General features: G+C 48.9%; 1 protein-coding gene across 1 annotated transcript; it reads left to right on the top strand.

The window, feature by feature from the left end:
• Positions 1-1069: 1069 nt before the first annotated feature.
• NT5C1A (5'-nucleotidase, cytosolic IA) lies at positions 1070-19250 on the top strand. The gene is made up of 6 exons (XM_054999486.1): positions 1070-1364; positions 8007-8174; positions 9647-9776; positions 11989-12111; positions 13690-13874; positions 16521-19250. The coding sequence occupies exons 1-6, from the start codon at positions 1209-1211 to the stop codon at positions 16884-16886; spliced, it is 1128 nt and encodes a 375-aa protein (XP_054855461.1). The 5' UTR covers positions 1070-1208; the 3' UTR covers positions 16887-19250.
• Positions 19251-19851: the final 601 nt, after the last annotated feature.

Here is a 19851-nt window from a genome sequence, read left to right as displayed (position 1 = left end):
CTCTGAGACTGCTCTTCTCTCCCCCCTCCCAGCTTTGAGGGGGAGCAGCTGTGGGCAATCGCCACCCCCCCCAGCAAGAGGTTTGGGGCAGCTGCTTCTGTTGGCCGCGGTGAAAGTATCGGCTGTCAGTGGTGGTGGAAAGCTGAGTTATGGTGACCTCTTCTGGGGTTTCCAAGGCAAGAGACATTCAGAGGCAGTTTGGCCATTGCCTGCCTCTGTGCAGCAACCCTGGGCTTCCTTGGGGGGGGGGGTCTCCCAAGTACTAACCAAGCCTGACCATGCTTAGCTTCCAAGATCTGGCTAGCCTGGGCTATCCAGGTCATTAACTAAGACCACCCCTTGGTTCAGAGGCAGCATATCTTAAGTACCTCGCTGCAGAGCAAGTGGCAGGATTGGTGTATTGCTTCTATGCCCTGCTTGTAGGCTTCCTAGAGACTGTTGCAAACCAGAACCTGGCCTGCATGGCTCTTTGTCCGGGTCCAGCCGAACATATGTTGCTTCTTTATACTGAATTAGACCCCTGGTCTATCCAAGTCAGAATCAGACTCTTGGTCCATCAAGTCAGACTGGCAGTGGCTCTCAGGGTCTCAGGCAGAGGTCTTTCACATCACCTGGTCCTTGAAATGGAGATGCCGGGCTTGAACCTGGGACCTCATGCATGCTAAACAGATGCTCTACCAAGGAGCCACAGCCATTCCCTAAGCTACTATAATGTGTGAAAGCATTTCTCCTAAGCACTCAACTGCCCGCCTGAACTTCCCAGGAGACTGGCTCCAGCCAGCTCCTCTGATGCAGAGATCCCCCCCTCCGTCCTTGGCATGTTGATCTGAACTGAATCACTCCCTTCAGGACAGCGGCTTGCCGGATGCAGCAGATCCAGCCCTGAGGAGGTTAAGCTGGCTTGCTGGCCGGAGGCTTTGGCATTCAAGTATGCCCTGGAGGTTTATGGGATCCCATATCAAGCATTTTCTCCTGGCCGGAGAAGCGAGTAGCACACACACACACACACACAAACAAACCTGCTGCTCGCACCTCCTCCTCCTCCTCCACTGCCTGATTCGTTCTCACTAGAGCTGAGCTGCATCCCAAAGATACTGGTGCTTTATTCCAGGCTCCATCCCCACCCGCTTTGCCCTGCTTAACTGGGAGGAGAATATACCGCTTGCTAGTACCGTCTTGCCCCTCTGGAAGGGCAGGGAGAAAGAAAGATGGACCCAGCAGGACTTGGGCCCCCGGAAGAGAAAGGATCTTCCAGAGACACCAAGAGCACAGCAACCAGCACTGGAGGCCAGCCAAAAGCAGAGACTTGGGAAGATGCCAAAGCTTTTTATGCCAACCTCTCCCCGCAAAAGAAACCCAAATCAGTAAGGGAAATGTTTTCCCCCCTTTCTCTGCTTGGAATAGGATGGGGGCTGGTGGGATGCATGCTGCAGGCGGGCGGCTGTCTGGTTGTGCAGTGCAATGTGTTTATATAACAGAGAAGAGGAAAACCTGCAAAGAGGGAATTCCTCTTCGGAGTAGAAATTCTAAGTTAAGCGACTTGTTGAGTTTCTCTTCCTCGTTTCCTGTGGAGGTGCGATGGCGGGCAAGTCTGTAGCTGAGAGGTGGAATGAGTGCTTTGCATGGCTTAATCTCCAGTTTCTGGGATTTGGTGTTGGGCAAGGTTTCTCTGCCTCAGATCTTGGAAAGTGGCTGCCAGTCTGCTACTCGGCTGCACTGAGTGGTCCGATATTCTTGCTTTTGAGAAGGCAGCTCCAGATGGTTCACAGACCCACTTGGGGGTGAATGACATCTTTCAGATAATAGCTGGCATTCAGTAGGGAGTGCTAAGCTTCCAGGAGCAGCTGCCCTTGCCTGCAAGCAGGCAGCCACTCTGGATACACAATGAAACAGGGGAGGGAGTGGGGAAGATACAGCTACTAAAGTGGAACATGCCATCTTTCTGCGTCCAAGGTCAAGCGTGTACTGGCTGCGTTGTATGTTCTAGCTGCTGAGACCCCTCGTGTCCAGGGGGAAGGTAGGCTGGTCTTGGTTGTTTGTAAGTAATACAATTGTCTGGGCGCAGAGAAGGTGAATAGGGCCTGTGGCCTCAGGCTACAATCCATCACTGTCCAGCTCATGCTGAAGAAGAACATGCTATTGAGTTGCAGCTGATTCATGGCCCTTCCATGACCCCTTCCACGAGGCATTTCATGCAAAAGATGGACAAAGGTGGTTTGCTATTGCCTTCTTCCACATAGCTGCCCAAGTCTTCCTTGGTGGGCTCCCATCCAAGTACTGACCATAGCCAACCCTGCTTAGCCCTCAGGCTCCGACAAGCCTGGGCTAAACTGGGACTTTAATCATCTCCTTGAGGTGTGGGTGTTTCATAATCCTATTTGCTGATGAAGTGGATGGGAGAGTTCCCCATTCATAGGGTGAAATGTTTGAGTCCTTTAGCAGCAGGGTTGGGTTAGGTTTTGTTCCCAGATGATCATCTGAGGCGGGCCCTGCCAGGAGGCAAAATAAGGCAGCTGCCCAGGGCAGAGGATTTTGGACAGCATTACAAAAAAGCAAAGGGTTGGGTTGAGAGGCAGTGTGGTGTAGCAGCTAGAGTGATGGATTAGGATCTGTGAGACAAAGGTTTGATTCCCCACTCTCTAAGGGAAGCTCACTGGGTGACCTTGGGACAGTCACAAACTCTCAGATTAACCTACCTAACAGGGTTGTTGTGAGGATAAAATGGAGGAGAGGAGAATGGTGTAAGCTGCTTTGGGTCCTCACTAGGGAGAAAGGTGGGGTATAAATGAAGTAAAATAAATAACAATTGCTCTGACTAGTGCAGCTCACAGAACACCCTGTGCCTTTTCCACCTTGAGGACTGAAACATCTTCTGGCAGCCACGGGTTTTGGTGTTTAAGTCCAGCGTTACAGCGAAGAGACATTCAGTTCACTTGGGACACCACACCACGAGGAGCACTCCATCAATATCTGCTGCGGCCTTAGGGAGAAGCACAGACAGACAATCACTCTCTGTTTTCACTCCTTCTTGTCCACCACTGGCTGTGGGTCATGAGCCTGGGCTCAACAACTCTTTTTAAAAAGCGGACATTTGCCTAAAGCAATGGCTGGGGCACCTACAGCGAGGATCTCTTGTGAACATGTTGCATTTGTTGAGGAAATGGACACTTGGGAAGGGAACTGAACACTTTCCCCCTGTCCTGTTTCCTCAATCAATAGCACCCAGCAAGTTTCAAATAGTTCTGGAGGGGAAATCACATGTCTCTCCTCCCCGTTGTAAAACAAAATGCAGCTGAGGAGAGGGTAATTAGCACTGGGGAAATGTCATGGAAGGAATAACCATGGCAGGAATAATTACTTCTGCATCCAACCTGCAGAACTAATTTTCTCTGGGTTTAGCTCTGGAAAGAACTTGGTCCGTTTGGCAACAGTGTGATGGATGCCCTTCCAGGCCACCACCGTCTTTGTCCTTGGGTAGGTCTGTATCACCCTTGGCCCGTCAAAAGTGCTGCAGAGGGATGGCGGTCTTGTTCTTCAGGAGAAAACTCAGGGACACCGCTACGGTTTTTCCTAGGATTACCAACTGCCTGGAGAAAAATGCCCTGTCCCTTTTAGAGAGTGGCTTAAAGGGACCTTATTTGCCAGGTGATGTGATCAACTCCATGCCAGGAAAAGATTCAGCTACTCATTTCCATGCATGAATTTTCGATTAAAGGAGCAGGACATTTTTTTCTCCAGGTCTGTTGGCAACTCTGCCTGCTCCCTAGTCTTGCAGTCAAGATTTGTCATCCTTGGAAGACAATTTGTTATAGACACACTGCTTTGTCATGCAAACTGGCTCTGTGTGATACATTATGGGTAATTGTCCCATAATGCTCTTGCCTTAGCCACTAATATTTTGGCAGGGATGTAAGCTGCATTCCAGTGATGAGGGTGCAGGAAGCTCTAGAAGAGAGACAGGAGTCAGGTACCACCACCCCACACACACACACACGCGCGCACTCAAACAGCAATGGAGGCCTAGCCCCTCTGCTTCTTGCCATCTTCTTACCCTGTCCTGTGACATTTCTCTCCTACTCAACATCTGATCCAGAGCAAGTTGTCAGAAACATTTGGAAGGGCCCGTAGCTGGGATCAAGTTGGAAATGGCAAAACTTCCTGGTGGCCCTTGGCAAAACTGCCTCACGTTTTATTTTTTGCTCAGGGTCCGACGGGAACTATTTTCCAACAGCTTTTCTCTTTTCTGAAATGCAGTCGCAGAGGAGGAGCTGCCAATTGCATCACAGAAGGGGAAGTAGGGGTGCTTATTTTTAATTAAAATGTTGTTTTACAAGTCATACAATGGATCAGAGTTTGTGGGCGCACATTGTTCCTTGTTACATTTTGCTTTACGGTGACTCCTCTCACTCCTGTGGTTCCCACATTACTTTCCTCAGGATGCCCCGTGAGGAAGACTGCTTCTGTCCTATGCCACCCTTTGCTGAGACCCTGGCCACCATTTCCCTTGGTGGGCATCACTGGGCAAGAGGGCCCTTCTCGAACACGATGCCTGCCTGTTGTTGCTCAACAGTGGCCCTGTGGTAGCTCTCCCCCCCCCCTCTCTGTGTGACTGGCAGCTTTTCATCTACCAAGGGGTGCAATGGCTTTTTTTAAGAAAAGCCATTTGTGGAGGTTGGCAGTGCCAGTCGCCTTGCCTGCCGTAGTGTGAACCATGATGACTTGACTTGGATGCAATCTCCTCTGCTCAGAAGGGGGCACCAACTTGCTCTTCCCCGTTCCCCTTCTCTCCCCACTCTCTGCTCCAAGAATATTTCTTCTGTAGCCTCCATCCCCTCCTGCCCACCTTCCCTGAGTGAGGAAGACTTTCCAAGAGGAAGGAAGTCAATCGCATTCCCACCACCACATCAAACCCACCTGGTTCTCCTTGAATTCCTTTCCCTCTCCTGCCAGCCAGCCAAGGGCTACTTCCTTTCATTCCCACTCCAAGAAAACTTCCTTTGTCCAGACATCTAATTGGCATTCCTTGATCCTGCACAGCCCTGTTGCTAGAAGGAGAAACTGGGCTGGCTCAGAGTCACCCTGCCTCATTGCAACAGCTGAATGTCACCGTGGAAAACCCTCTATAGTCAGAGGTGGCTTCTTCTCTGGTTTCAGTCTTGCCCCGTGACTCAGAAGAGAATTTTGGCTTCTTACTACGACAGAAGTGCTAAGAGCTGATTTTTACTGTCATTCAGGTGAACTGAGAAATAGCAGCCTTTTTGATGGCTGGGGTGTAGATGCCGAGGGAGGGCCCAGGTTCCTGCAAGGCCCGTTGTGTGCTTTTTCTGGAGAGAAGTATTTCACCCCTCTCTCATCAGCAATGACGGTGGACAGGTTTGCCATTATGGGAAGAATATTTGAGCGTCCTGGTCTTTTGTACTTTCTTCCTCCACGGGAAAGCCCAGTGATCTTTGATCTGGCTGGGATGCTATGCCTTTAAGAGCTGTCCGAACATCAGACCAATCTCCAGGTGGGTCCTGGAGATCTCCTGGTATTACAAATGATCTCCAGACCACAGAGATGGGTTCCCCTGGAGAAAAGGGCTGCTCTGGAGGGTGGGCTCTATGGCATTATGCCCTGCTGAGGTCCCTCCCCTTCTCTAAACTCCACCCTCCCCAGGTTCCACACCCAAGTCTTCAGGCATTTCCAAACCCAGAGCTGGCAACCGGATCCTGACAGCTTTTCTAGAGTGGGAATGAAATTAGGTAGGGAAATAAACCCTTCCAGAAAAAATGCTGGCACTATACTTCTCTGTTATTCCCAGGAAATTACGTTGGGTGCCCTGTTACTGGGGTCTTTTGTCTCTAACACCAGAAAAGGAAAGGGCTTATAGGTCAAAATCAATACCCAGAAGGCAAACGGAGCCTGTCCTTGAAGTGTGGTCCCAGGAATGTGTACATGCAAAGGAGTTCTGAGTTATTTTTCATCACTCTCAGGGAGCCAAACTGGCCTGTGCTCTCTTAAGAGCTATTAAAATAATATTTTAGCTAATGAATAACTCCTGGCTCCCAAGTAGCTAACTAGGGAGAATTATGGCTAGCCGGGAGCCCCCATCTGGTTAATAACTGACCATTTTGAACGATGACTAACACAATATTTCATCTCACCTACTTGCAAAGACTGGAAGTGTGGCTATAACCTCCCATCTGTTGGCACCTTGTTTGGTTGTTTTTGTGATTGGATGTGAAGCAGCTGAGATCCTCCAAGGAGCTGAGATTTGGTCAAGCAGTTCACATTTAGCCAGGTGGGGTTTTCTTTTTTATTAACTTGAAGAAGACCGGGGCAGCTATATGCAACATGATGTGGCTTTCCTAACACAACCCAACACAGCAATGAATAGAATACTGTAAACATTTACTTTAAAACGTTTACACGTTGCTTTTCCACCTTTAGTATTCAAAGCAGCTTACACATCTAAACAATCATAATAACCAATCCCACAAAATACATCAGCAACAAAAACTCTAGAACTAGAAAAGCCAAGTAGGCACTAGGCAGAAGTCTGGTTCAAAGCCAGAATGGAAGAAAAAAAGACAGCCTACTGGGACCTAAATCAGTGCAGGGGATGGGAGGTGAAGTGCCTTTTCAGGAAGGCAGGAGGTTTGGGGAGGCAGCATGGGGACGTGTGCGATTATTTGATGACAGGGAATCCAAATAGGGTTCTGGGAGCTGGCACAGGGACGCGTCCGTCTCCCTTGCTGTGACTTTCCCCCAGGAAGTATAGCTGTCATGCCATCTGTTACAGCTGGGAGCACAGCGATGGTTCTAGTATCACAGGCACTAATTTGTTGAGGTGGTGGCACTTGGTAACCAAGAGTCATAAGTTAGGGTTGCCAGCTCTAAGCTGGAAAATTCCTGGAGATTTGGGACATGAAGACTGGAGAAGGCAGGGTTTGAGGAGGAAAATGACCTCAGCATGGTATAATGCCATACAGTGAGTCCACCCTCCAAAGCAGCCATTTTTTCCAGATGAACTGATCTCTGTGGCCTGGAGATCAGTTGTAATTCTGGGGGAGCTCCAGCCACCACCTGGAGGCTGGCGACCTTACCATAAGTGCAGGTTTGAGACCAGAAGGAGAGGGAGGCACTAGGACAGTTTCATTGAAGGGTCAGTCCAGGGGGAGCCTTGCAGGTGAGAGGGCTTATTCTGGGAACAGCTGAAAGGAGGGGCTGACTACCAGGTAGCTTCAATGCGCTGTCTCTTTAAACCCAGATTTTAAAGGAATCCTTACTTACAGTTGGAGCCAGTAAACAAGACATGGTTCAACCAGAAGCCAGGTACATCTTTATTGCAACTACACAGATACAGAGGCTTTCTAAGCTGTGGTTACAGTACAGGGCTGGTTTGGTAGTCCAACCAAATGAGGAAATGGCAAACCAGTGGGCAGGGAAGGAGCAGAGCAAGGAGACAGGCAGGCAGGCAGAGATGCAGAGTCACTTAGAAGAGTCCAGGCTTGAGCCACACAAGCAAGGCCTGCAGTTGTTCTAGATCTGGGCATTGCTTGGGAGGGCATTTTCAGAATGGAATCTGAAGCTCTGATTCCCGTCCCAAAGGGGCTTGGCAAGCCTTTTGCCACAGATGGTGCCCCCTTCCTCCAATGCCTCTGGCTTGGCAGGTTTGCACAGAGGGGTGAGGGGGTGTCATTGCTGCTGGACCATTATTTATAGATTGGTCAGAAGGAGCCAATGGATTGTGGTGAAGTGGGGGGTGGACATGCCATGTTGAATGAATGAACGGATACATAATTCATTTCCGTCCCTAAACATTATATCATAAGAACTGCACCAGTCATCACTTGGAAGCTGAAAAGAACGGCACGAAAGGACGGCTGTTTCCTCTGTTGCTTGTCCTGAGCACCTGGTGTTCTGAGCCTCTTCATATGGAGCTTCAATTTGGCTATCCCAGCCAAATCAGTGTGAGAGACCTTTCACGACCCAGGTGACTCCTTTCTATTTCTCTCTCCCAGCCAAAGCCACAAAATGCCATCACAATTGCGGTGTCGTCCCGAGCTTTATTCCGTATGGAAGAGGAGCAGAAGATTTACAACGAGCAGGGCGTGGAGGCTTATGTCAAATACCAGCTGGATCATGAGAACGAGCCATTCTTGCCTGGAGCAGCTTTTCCATTTGTCAAGGTCTGTTCTTTTACTGATGCGCTTTTTCTTCTTTCTGCCACGATCTGGGTTGGAGATATCAGGCTAGAGCAGGAGCTAGCTCAGCAGTCCATTTATAGTTAGATAGGATGACTCAGTGGTAGAGCACTTACTTTGCACGCAGGAGGCTCCAGGTCCAGCCCCCAGTTAACTTGCCTCCAGGGAAAATAGGGTTGCCAGCCTCCAGGTGGTGGCTGGAGATCTCCCAGAATTACAACTGATCTCCAAGCCATGGAGATCAGCTCCCCTGGAGAAAATGGCTGCTTTGGAGGGTGGATTCTATGGCATTATCCTCTGCTGAGTTCTGGTCCCTCACCAAACCCCTCCCTCCCCAGGCTCCACCCCCAAAGCTCCAGGAATTTCCCAACCTAGAGCTGGCAACCCCAAGGGAAAAGGGTCTGTGGTTGGTGCTGAGAAAGGCCTTCCTTTGCCTGAAAGTCACTGCCAGTCAGAGGACTGCCCCGTATATATGACCACTTCCTACATGAAAGTGAGCGTTTGCATGTGTTTTCTGTGTGATCAAATAAGGCATGGGGAACTGGCTATAGCTTGATGGTACATCATGTGCTCGGCATGCTGAAGGCCTCAGGTTCAATCCCCAGCATGTCCAGTTAAAAGAATCTGGTGGTAGGTCACAAGAAAGACCTCTATTTTACACCCTGGGGAGCCACTGCCAGGCTGAGTGGACAATACTGATCTTGATGGAGCAGTGGTCTGGCTCAGTGTTAAAACACCTGATTTGCCTTCAGAAGGACCCAGGTCCAATCCTTGGCATCTCCAATTCAAAAGACCAGGCAGCAGGCGATGGGAAAGACCTCTGCCCAAGACCCTGGAGAGCTGCTGCCAGTCTGAGTAGACAATACTGACCTTGAGTGCCCAATGGTCTGATGCAGTATAAGGCACTTTCATGGGTCGGGCCAGTAGCTGGATTTCCCTCCAGGGTCCTTGGGCACCACTTCCCTAATTTTTAAAGCAGGTATATTGGACTGTTTATTAGTTTTTTAGAAAACCTGCCCAGCTTGGAGATTATCCCTACCTAAGGCAGCCTTCTGAGTCTCTGTCTGCCACTTTCTGCTGAAGAACTACCTACCTTGCCCTGGAGAGGGGAAAGATGTGCCTGAACAGCTGCCCCCCCCCATACTTGCCAGGCTAGCAGAGGCAGGGGGCCTCTCCCTCTGCCAAATGCCCCTAAAGAATTGCTTCAAAGCAGCTTTGGATCAAGTTATCGAGATCCTCTTTGAGGGCTTCTTAGAAGTAGAAAGGCAAGATAGGAATGACCTAAATAAATAGATGCAGTCAGGGTTTGATTTTTTTGCATGCATAAGGAGATGAAGAATGTCCTAAAGGAGAGGCATTTGCTGGAACTGGGGAGTTCAGCCACTCCCCGCCGGTCAGTCATTTTGCTGCAAGGGGTGGCCTTGAATGCTTAGCCAGAAGCATCCTTGATTCTGCAGGCACTGGAAGCTGTCAACACTCAACTGCGGGAGCTGTATCCAGACAGCGAGGAGCTCTTTGACATTGTCCTCATGACCAACAACCATGCCCAAGTGGGAGTTCGCTTGATCAATAGCATCAACCACTACAGTGAGTAGCCACAACTCAGTGGTACCACAACAAGTTGGTGTGGGCTGTGTCCATTCTGCCTGCCCATTTGTCAGTGGCTGTGCACCCAACCCCCAGTAAGTGTGCAGGTGCAGTTAGTGTGCATGGAGAGGGAGTGTTCACAAGCCAAGGGTCTTTCTAGACACTAGCAGTCTTCAAAAATAGCATATGGGGGGCTAACCAAGCCCACCTTCTTCCTATAATGGACCAAGCTACTGCAAGGGCTTTTTTTCAGCTGGAATGCAGTGGAATGGAGTTCCAGCACCTCTTGAAAATGGTCACATGGCTGGTGGCTCCACCCCCTGATCTCCAGACAGAGGGGAGTTTAGATTGCCATCCGCTGGAGCGACGCGGAGGGCAATCTAAACTCCCCTCTGTGGAGATCAGGGGGCGGGGCCACCAGCCATGTGACCATTTTCACCGAGGGCGATTTAAACTTTAAAAAACTTCCCCCTTGTTCCAGATGACCCAAAGTGACGTCATTGTGTGGTCCTGTGCTGGCAACCCACTGAGTTCCACCACCTCTTTTCCCAGAAAAAAGCCCTGCTAGTGCATGTGTATATAAGCCTATATTGGTTTATTCCAGTTCAACAGTCAGCGCCCCTCACCAGAGATGTATAATCCGCCCTCCAAATGCCAGTGGAGGGGGACTTCTTATCAAGAAAACAGCCAGACATTATGGGAAAAATTTAAATTTGTGCAGTGTTTACTTTCCTATCAAACCTAACCCCATGTTTCTGCTTTAACTAAAATTCCTCATTTATAATTTAGTTAGCACATACAACTGTATTATTTTGCATATTTATGGAATTTAAACGTATAAATACCTTCGTTCTCTATATGCAAAATGGCAAATACACCCAATACTGAAGTGTATGAGAAAGAGAGCTATAAATGGCTGCATCCTATGCTATCTTAGTACATTTCATTCATTCCAAATTTTCTGATAGAGAAATTGGGAAGAGTGTTCAGATGACCACTGTTTCATTAGAATAATTGCACAAAAAAAACCCCAAAACCCTCAGATGTTTTCCTCCTATACATAATGTCAATTAAGGGAAATTTTATTTTTAAAAATGTCACTCATTTCAAAGGAAAAATATTTCACAGGAATTTATTTTGGTGTTCCCCCAAATTCCCATTTTTTCCCATTGGAAAAATAGAAGTCCAAGGGGAAAACAGAAGGGGAAAGGTCCCCCTCTATTTTTTCCTAGGCTCTTCACATCTCTCTTCCTCACCTTATCCCAGAAAACCCTAGAAATGATAGCAGGGAACACTCTGAGATCTCTTATTTGGGTCTCTGGTGAGAAAGAGTGATTGTCAAAACTGTCCGCATATGCTGAATTGCCAAGATTCTCCCAGCAATGAAGGCAAGTCAATGTGATGTAATGGTTAGAGTCTTGGACTAGGTTTTGAAAGACCTGGGTTTGAATCCCCACTCTGCCATGGAAGGTCACTGTGTGACCTTGGGCTAGTCTTAGGCTGATATCCTAACTTACCTTAAAGGCTTATTGTGAGGATAAAATAGAAAAGAGGACAATGTAAGTTGCTTGGGGACCCCATGGGGGTGAAAGCCAGGGTATATGTGAAGGAAAATAAATAAAGCGCATGTATGCTCCAACCATGTGATGGCTGGGAAGGGAAAGAATTGGGCAGCAGGGGGCCACAGCCAGTTCCCATGTGGGCACTTGTCCTCCCCAGGGACAGATTGGGATCTTAAAACATGGTGCATCCTGGGCCAGGACTTAGGCTGTGGTGTGATGTGATGTGGTGAGCAGCGGCTATGGACCTGCCGTGGCCAGCACTTAGTCACACATGGCTCACCTTCCTCAGTGGCCACCCAGGCACTTTCCAGTGGAGTTAAAGGGCCTGTCTGCACTTGCTTTCCACACACTCCAGAACTCCCAAACACAAACTTCATGCCATACAGTGAGATGGAGGAGTTAGTTACTGAGATTTCCCCCTGGAAGTTCTAGAAGCTCTTCTTTGAGGGGGGCATTTGGATAGTCTGAGGAAGACACAAATGCAAAGTTTAGCTGGAAAAGGCCCTTGGAAGTAACATCGCCACCGCTCAACCTGTGCAGCTGTAAGCTCCAGTCAGTGTGGAAACGGCTGTGTGTTCTTCTAGGGCTGGTTGTGTGTAGGAAGTCGCCTGTGGAAAGGAACATAATGGTGGCTCTCTTCTCCCTTCTAGACCTGTTCATTGAGAGGTTCTGCATGACAGGTGGCAACAGCCCCATCGGCTACCTGAAGGCCTACCACACCAACCTGTACCTGTCGTCTGACTGTGAGAAAGTGAGCGATGCCATAGAAGAGGGTGAGTCTGTCATTGGTCAACGTTTGGGTGGAAGAGGAAAACACTGGGGAGGGGGGGGGCGGGGAGTGATTCCTGCCAGAAAGACGGCTTGTGTGCACGGAAGCTGCCATTGTGTACTTCCTCAAAGGATGAATTGCTGTTTGGCCCATGTGCTTCCGTCGGCCCTTTTGCCTAATATGGGCTCTGTACCGTTGGATTGTGTGCCCTGAGCAGGTCTCCTGGGGTTGGGAGAATCCACAACAGGGGAGGGGCTCTAGTGAGGTAGGGCGGCCCCCTGCTGTGCCTGTGTGGCATTATGCTGGGAAACAAGCTTTGGCTTGAACTTTTCCAGTGGCTCAGAATCTCCATGCCAGGTTAGTATTACTGTAAAGGCCAGTAAACATAATCAGCTTCTTGTGGCACCTTAAAGACCAACAACATATTATTCCTGTGTAAGCAGTCATGGACAGATATAAGCTCAGATGAATGCTGAGAACATGCTGGAATAAAATGCTGTTGGGCTATCTGGCTAGTTTTTCTGCAACAAACTGACATGGGTTGCCAACTCCGGGTTGGATGATTCCTGAAGATTTGGGGTGGAGCCTAGCAAGGGTGGAGCTTGGGGAGAGTTGGGATCTCAGCAGGATGCAATGCCATAGATCCTACCCTTCAAAGCTGCCATTTCCTCCAGGGGAGCTGAGTAATCTGGAGATCAGTTGTAATTCCAGATCTCCAGGCCCCATCTGGAGGTTGGCAACCCTACAACAGCCCAACCAGGATTATTATTATCATCATACTAGCCAATATAGAGTGCTGCCATATTACTCTGGTGCAGCAATAAAAACTTGAAATGGAATCTGCCCATTCTCAGTCAGTTTAAGATGGTTCCCTTTTCCAACCATTTTGTTTACATATCCGTATTCAATCCAAATAACATTTTGAATTTGCTTGCCTTTTAAAATGAATTGTGTGTGTAAAGTGCCGTCAAGTTGCAGCCAGTTCCTGGTAACCCCATAAGTTTCAGGGCAAGAGTGGAACAGAGGTGGTTGGTTTGGCATTGCCTGCCTCTGTGTAGTTATCCTGGACTTCTTTGGTGATTTCCCATCCAACTGCTAACCAGAGCTGATCCCGCTTAGCTTCCAAGATCTAATGAGGTCAGGCTGGCCTGACCCATCCAGGTCAGGGCTTTAAATGCATTGTGTGTGTGTGTGTGTGTTATGTGCTGTCAAGTTTCCTCTGACCAATGGCGACCCTATGAATGAAAAACCTCCAAAACATCTTATCATTAACAGACTTGCTCAGATCTTGCAAACTGGGCATGGCTTCTTTTATTGAGTCCAGCCATCTTGTTTTAGGTCTTCCTCCTTTCCTGTTGCCTTCCACTTTTCCTAGCATTATTGACTTTTCCAGAGAATCTTGTCTTCTCATGAAGTGACCAAAGTACAATAGTCTCAGTTTTGTCACTTTAGCTTCAAATGAATTAAAAAGACATGCATCGGAGGGGGGGAAAGTCATGAAACTTGCCCAGATTTGGGGGGGGGGGGTAAGTGGGAACTTGGTGGGATGCCATGAGACTCTCTTCTTCTCTCTTTTTACAAGGGATTGCTGCTGCCACCATCTTCAGTCCGAACAGGGATGTCCAAATCGCAGAGAATCAGCTGCGTGTGGCCTTTGATGGGGATGCTGTCCTTTTTTCGGATGAATCTGAGCAGATAGTGAAGGCTCATGGTCTTGACAAGTTCTTTGAACATGAGAAAACGTATGAGAACAAACCTCTGGCTCAGGTGAGAATATAGGGGCTGCCATCACTGTGAGGGGCTGTTGAGGGCCACTTGTTAGGTATGTCGGAAGAAAGGAATTTTCGGTTTCTTTGTTTCTGATGGATTCTTCAGCTAACTACCCCCAAATTCCTGCTGGTGGGGGCACAGTGAGGATGGTGCCAACTTTGTACAGGGGAGTCAGCAGCATAGGAAGTGACTGGCATTGCCTCCTGGGCGTGTCTCATGACTGGCCAGATCTGAGATGGGTGCCTGCACCAAAGGAGGCAGTAGATCCACTTTGCTTGGGATGCAAAACACCAATTGTTATTTATTTTATTTTTAAAATGCATTTGCTGCTTTCCCCATGTGCTCAAGAGAAAAAGATTAAAATGATAACGTACATTTTAATAAGACAAAACCAAACAAAAGTAGCTAGCAATGAGTCAAAAATGTCCCCCTAAAGAGTGAACAACAACAAAAAAAGGTTTTATAGACCTTCCAGAAGGCAAGCAAAGGAGGAAAGGGAGGTTGTTCCAGAGCCTAGGTAGGGGCCACTGCTGCAAAGGCCTTGCTTTAGCAGCAGAAGTTTATATTACATGGAAGTGATCGAAGCAGAGTTTGGACTGAGCATGGAAGACAGAAGGAGTTTTGATCTAGGGAGAGACCGTCTCGAAGGTATGACCAAAACTAATGCTGGAATTAGGCACAAAAGAACACTGGGAGTGGAAACCAAGTGAAGGCTGTGTTGCATTTCCAGCAGCTTCCCAGCATGCTATAAGCTTGTAAATGAAACCAGCTTGGATATGCCCTGCAAAGGGGGATGCAGCTAGCAGAGCAGACAGTCGCTAGAAAGCTGCCCTAGAGACCTTAGCAATGTGCTTCTCAGAACAAAAGGCCAAGGGGGTCCAGAAGTGTGTAGATGGTACCTCATCAGTTCAAGTACCTCATCAGTTCTTCTCACCACAGGCATGGTTGAAGTATGGCAAGGCAAAGGAGCACGGCTGTAGGCCTTTGCTACTACAAGGGTAGAAGTCAAAGTTTAAAGCGGACACTGTGTGAATGCACAAATCCCAAATGCGTTTGCCTTGGCCAACATCACCTTTAAAGCAAAGCATAGTTAGCTTACCTGGGGCACAAAGATTCTCTAGTTTTGCTGAGCAGCTCTAACTTGTTTGGATTCAGCCTCATTTGGTTGCCCAGAATTCTGGTTAAGAACAGAGACAGCAGCTCCCAAATGCTTCGTCAGCACGAAGCTGAAGTTGGTTCCCAGTTCCCAGTTCCTTATGCAGCTTGTATCTCTTACCCTAATTTGAAGCTGTTAATTCAAGAACTGGGCTTTGTAGGAGGACCCAGTATATGTCCACTTAGAGGGCAGAGTCCGCTTAGGGCCGGATCGAGGGGGGGCAGGGGGGGTAGCCAAAGAGGGGGCGCCGGGCGCGGCTGCCAGCTGCCCAGTAGGCTGAATGCAGGGTTGGGAGATCCTCGCCAGCCCCGCCAATGGGGCGGCTGGCTGGCTTGCCGCGCAGGACCTCTCAGCCCTGTGCTCAGCCACCAGCGGGGCAAGCCAGCTGCCCCAGCGCACGCCCTTGCTGCCGCCAGCTCCGTGGCTCACCGTGCGCTGGGGAGGCCGGCTTGCCACGCAGGCGGCACAGGGCAGCAGGGCATGCTAACTGCGCGGAGGGCCTCCTAGCCCTGCGCTCAGCTGGCCGCGCGGCAAGCCAGCCACCCCAGCACCTGGTGAGCCGCGGAGCTGTCGGCAGCGAGAGTGTGCGCTGGGGCAGCTGGCTTGCTGAGCGGGGTGGCTGAGCATTGGGCTGGGAGGTCCTGCGCGCACAGCAAGCCAGCCAGCCGCCCCAGCGCACGCCTGCACCGCTGCCAGTTCCATGGCTCACCGGGTGCTGGAGCAGCCGGCTTGCCGCGCATGGCTCCCGCCCTGCGTGATGACGTCACAAAAGTGAAGTCATCACGCAGCGCCGGGAGCGCGCGCGGTGCATGCGCACAGAGCACCCGGGCAAGGTTTGCCCCCGGCGTCCACGCGCCTGGATCCAGCGCTGAGTCCGCTGAATATGGAGGTGTATGATATCTGCTCCTACATTCTTTATTTTGGAGTACAGAGCTTTTCAATTTCCCACAATGTTTGTGTTTTGCTCTGCGGATAAGGAACTAGGAACTGCGAATAAGGAACTGGGAACTGGGAACCACCTTCAGCTTTGTTTCGTCAGCAAGGTCAGATTGGTGATGCCTGACTCCAAACCTCTCGATGGCGTATCCCACTGGTTTAATCTAGAGATGAACAAGCCACACATATTCATGACAGAATATTCTGTCTCATTATTTTTTTTTGTTTTTAAAGCTAGCTCCTTCTTTCTGTTTTCATGGAAGGTAGGAAACGTCTGGCCGTGCTTTCAGGGGTTTTATGGTGGTATAACGTTACTGCCATGAGCTCAGTAGATGGCCTCTCCAGCTGTATTGTGGAGATAATAATAACACTGCCATTGTTTACCACTCAGAGTGGGGCACTGATCTGTCTAGAAGAGCAGTAGATAAGCACAGTTATTATTATTAATTTATGTCCCCACAAATGCCCGAGGCACTCATTTGTTCTGCAGGCTTCAGAGAGGCCTCTTTGTGCTCCGTTTCTGATGGTTCCTCTTTACTGTACTGTTCCAGGGACCACTGAAAGGCTTCTTGGAAGCTCTTGGGAAGCTTCAGAAGAAATTCTACTCCAAGGGTCTCCGCCTGGAATGTCCCATCCGCACCTACCTCGTCACAGCCCGTAGTGCTGCCAGTTCGGGAGCCCGTGCTCTAAAGACTCTCCGGAGCTGGGGGTTAGAAACTGATGAAGCCCTCTTTCTTGCTGGTGCCCCCAAAGGCCCCATGCTGAAGAAGATCCGCCCACACATCTTCTTTGATGACCAGATGTTCCACGTCGAGGGGGCACAGGAGATGGGCACGATTGCCGCCCATGTCCCTTATGGAGTGGCACAGAAACACAGACGCATGGAACAGGGGAAACAAACCCAGAACAGCAAGTAGCTGCAAAGGGCAGGAAGGGTTGAGGCCACCTTTTGATACACGGAGATCAACGTCTCTCTTGGTGAGTGGAAAATATGGAGCACCTTCCATGACTGGGAACCGAAGGTGTTCAGACAGCCAGTGTCTTATATGGCTATGCTGTTCGGAGGGAAAGCCTTCCTCCTGCTTGTGTTTTGCACTTTGTGAAAATGTCCTTCCTCTCCCCTGTCGGCTCCTGTGCCACTCATGCCTCTCTCCTGCCCGTTCTAGCTTTCAACAATTGCTTGTTTCTAAGAGAGGGCTTTTCTAGCTCTTGTGTTGCGTGGATATGTTTGGAAACATGCAGCAAATGCCCGAGGAAGTCTCAGACTTCACCCACTTCAAACAGTAGTATTGACTCTGAAGTGGGGGACGAGGTTGGGGGCTCGAAATGGGGGTCTTTGTGCTCTATAGAACCTCAAAGCTCATGGAAGCAGATGCAAAATAATCAGATCAGGGCACTTCGGCTGCACATGGTGCAGAAGTTGGCTTTTCTTGGCAAAGATTCTGATTTTTTTTTTGTAGTGTACGCCAGCCTTTACCATAGGAAACTCAGTAGAAGAAGGGAGGAAATTCAGAAGCGTTTCCTCTGAAGAGCTTGGTCTGAAACTGAATAGAAGCTGAGTTTTGGCTGCAGGGTTAAAGGTGGGCACAAGGAAGTAGCTGGTTCCCTGCACGCTTCACAGTCAAGAGATCCACTCTGCCTTTGCAGATATAGAAGCAAGGAAGCGTGTGCGCAGATGCACACGTGATAAATCAAGTCATTTCTGAAAAAATGTTTTACTTAGCGGAGGAGGAATAAGCTGGTTCCTGAACGTTCTCCCCACCCTCACAATTCAGGCTGTTGTGAAACGTTCGTAGATGAAAACAGTGTTAATGAGTGTGGTAGTGTGGAGAGAGCTGGTCTTGGCAAGAAGACCCCTGTTAGAGCTTCTCTCAGCCACAAAACTCACAGGTGTGATGAATAAACAACACCTGGAATCTTTCAAGGATTTCTTGGACCTTTTTGCTAGTTGCCACCTGGTTTTATGGGCACCGTCTCTGAAGCAGTTTTGAAGGGGTCGGCTTGACCTGCTCTTCGTTGTTGTTGCAATTTTCCTTCTGTGCTCATGGGCTATGCTGGAATCATATTCTGTTGGGTAAATAGCCCTTAAGAACATCAGAAGAGCCCTGCGAGATCACATCAGTGGTCCATAAAGGCCAGCATCCTGTTTCACGCAGTGCCCAGCCAGTTGCCCCAGAGGACCAAAAACCAGGGCATAGAGCCCAAGGCCCCTCCCCTTCTGGCACTGAGGTCCAGAGGTTTAGTGCCTCTGTATCTGGAGGTCCCCTGTGGTCATCGTGGCGAGAGGTCATTGAGGGACCTCTCCTCCATAAATCTTTTAAAGCCCTCTACTCTTGTGGCCATCACAACACCCACTGGCAGTGAATTCCATAACCTGTTGAATAAATAAATATTTCTTTTGGTCTCTACCAAATTGGCCATGCCCTTGATAGCCCAGGTGAGCCTGATCTACTCAAATCTCAGAAGCTAAGCAGGATTGGCCTTGGTTAGTAACTGGATGGGAGACCTCCAGCAAAGACCAGGGTTGCAGAGGCAGGCAATGGCAAACCATTGTCTCTTGCCATGAAAACCCCTACCAGGGGTTGCCATAAATCAGCTATGACTTGAGGGCACCACACATACACACTGCCCTAAATCTATTGCCCAGCAGCTTCATCGGGTGCCCCAAATTCTAGTATTTTGGTAGAGGGGGGAAAAAAGATCCCTCTAGCCACTATCTCCACCCCACGCACCTCTATTGTGTATTTCCCCCTTGGTTGTCTTTTTTCTAAACCAAAATGTCCCAGACTCTTCAACCGTTCCAACTCCTTGATCATCTTGGTTGCCTTCTTCTGTGCTTTTTCCAGCTGAGCTTTGCAATATCCTTTTTGAGAGAAGGCAACTAGAAGTGTACACAATATTCTAAATGCAGGTGCACCATAGTTCTGTACAAGGGCATTGTGATATTGGCTGTTTTATTCTCCCCCTCTTTCTCAATAATCCCTGGCATGGAGTTTGCATTTTTCATGCTGGGCCGACATTTTCATGGAGCTGTCCACTCTAACCCCAAGAGCTCTCTGTGTCTTGGTCTCAGTCAGTTCAAACCCTATCACATTGTTGTCCACTCGTGAAGAATGCCACCCCACCTGACACCCACCCAGAACTGATTGCCATATGGTGGAGCCATCCCTATTTGCTAGTCTTTATGGTGGTTCTTTCATAGCATACGGAGATTAAGAGAGTTTGCTTCCATGTCTGCAAGCAGTCTTTTGTATGAATGAAAGGAAATATTGATGGCCATCTGTCCTTCTGGGTGTTTCCTCTCTAATAAACTTTCTCTGTTACCCTTCATACACTGTCTGTCTCTGTGTTGGGAGCAAGCTCATGTGCCTTTGAATGCAAGAGATAGGAGTTTAAAGACTAACAGGAAGCTGAGCAAGGGAATGAGTCTCCAAGCACTTTGATTCCCTAGTGAAGAGACTTGATACCAGTTTCCTCTCTCTCAGTACCATCAGCTTATTATGGGAGAATATCCCCCAGTTGTATTTCCTGTTAGTAAAATACCACAGCACAGAGCTTTGATATGTACAAGCTAGGCAGTGGAAGCTTAATAGATGTACTTACAAAGCAGAGTTAATCTGGTAAAATAGTCTTTCCCACTCCTCAGGGAACCCTGGGAATTGTAGTTCTGCAGTTCACAAAAACACCCTTGCCAAAGTACACTTCCGAGGGTTCTTTGGGAAAGCCATAGCCACTAAACTGGTATGCAGAAGGTGCTTTTCTCTTCAATAAAATTAAACAGGAGCTTTTCCTTAAAGACTAAAAAGTTTTTTATTCTAGTAGGCATTTCTGTGAACTGGAATTAACTTGGTGAGATGCATAAGGCAAATCCCCTGGCCAGCA

This window comes from Eublepharis macularius, chromosome 15 (genome assembly GCF_028583425.1).
Source record: "Eublepharis macularius isolate TG4126 chromosome 15, MPM_Emac_v1.0, whole genome shotgun sequence".
Lineage (NCBI taxonomy): Eukaryota > Metazoa > Chordata > Lepidosauria > Squamata > Eublepharidae > Eublepharis > Eublepharis macularius.
Note: the sequence above shows the minus strand (reverse complement) of the source record. Positions and strands in the feature narration are given on the sequence as shown.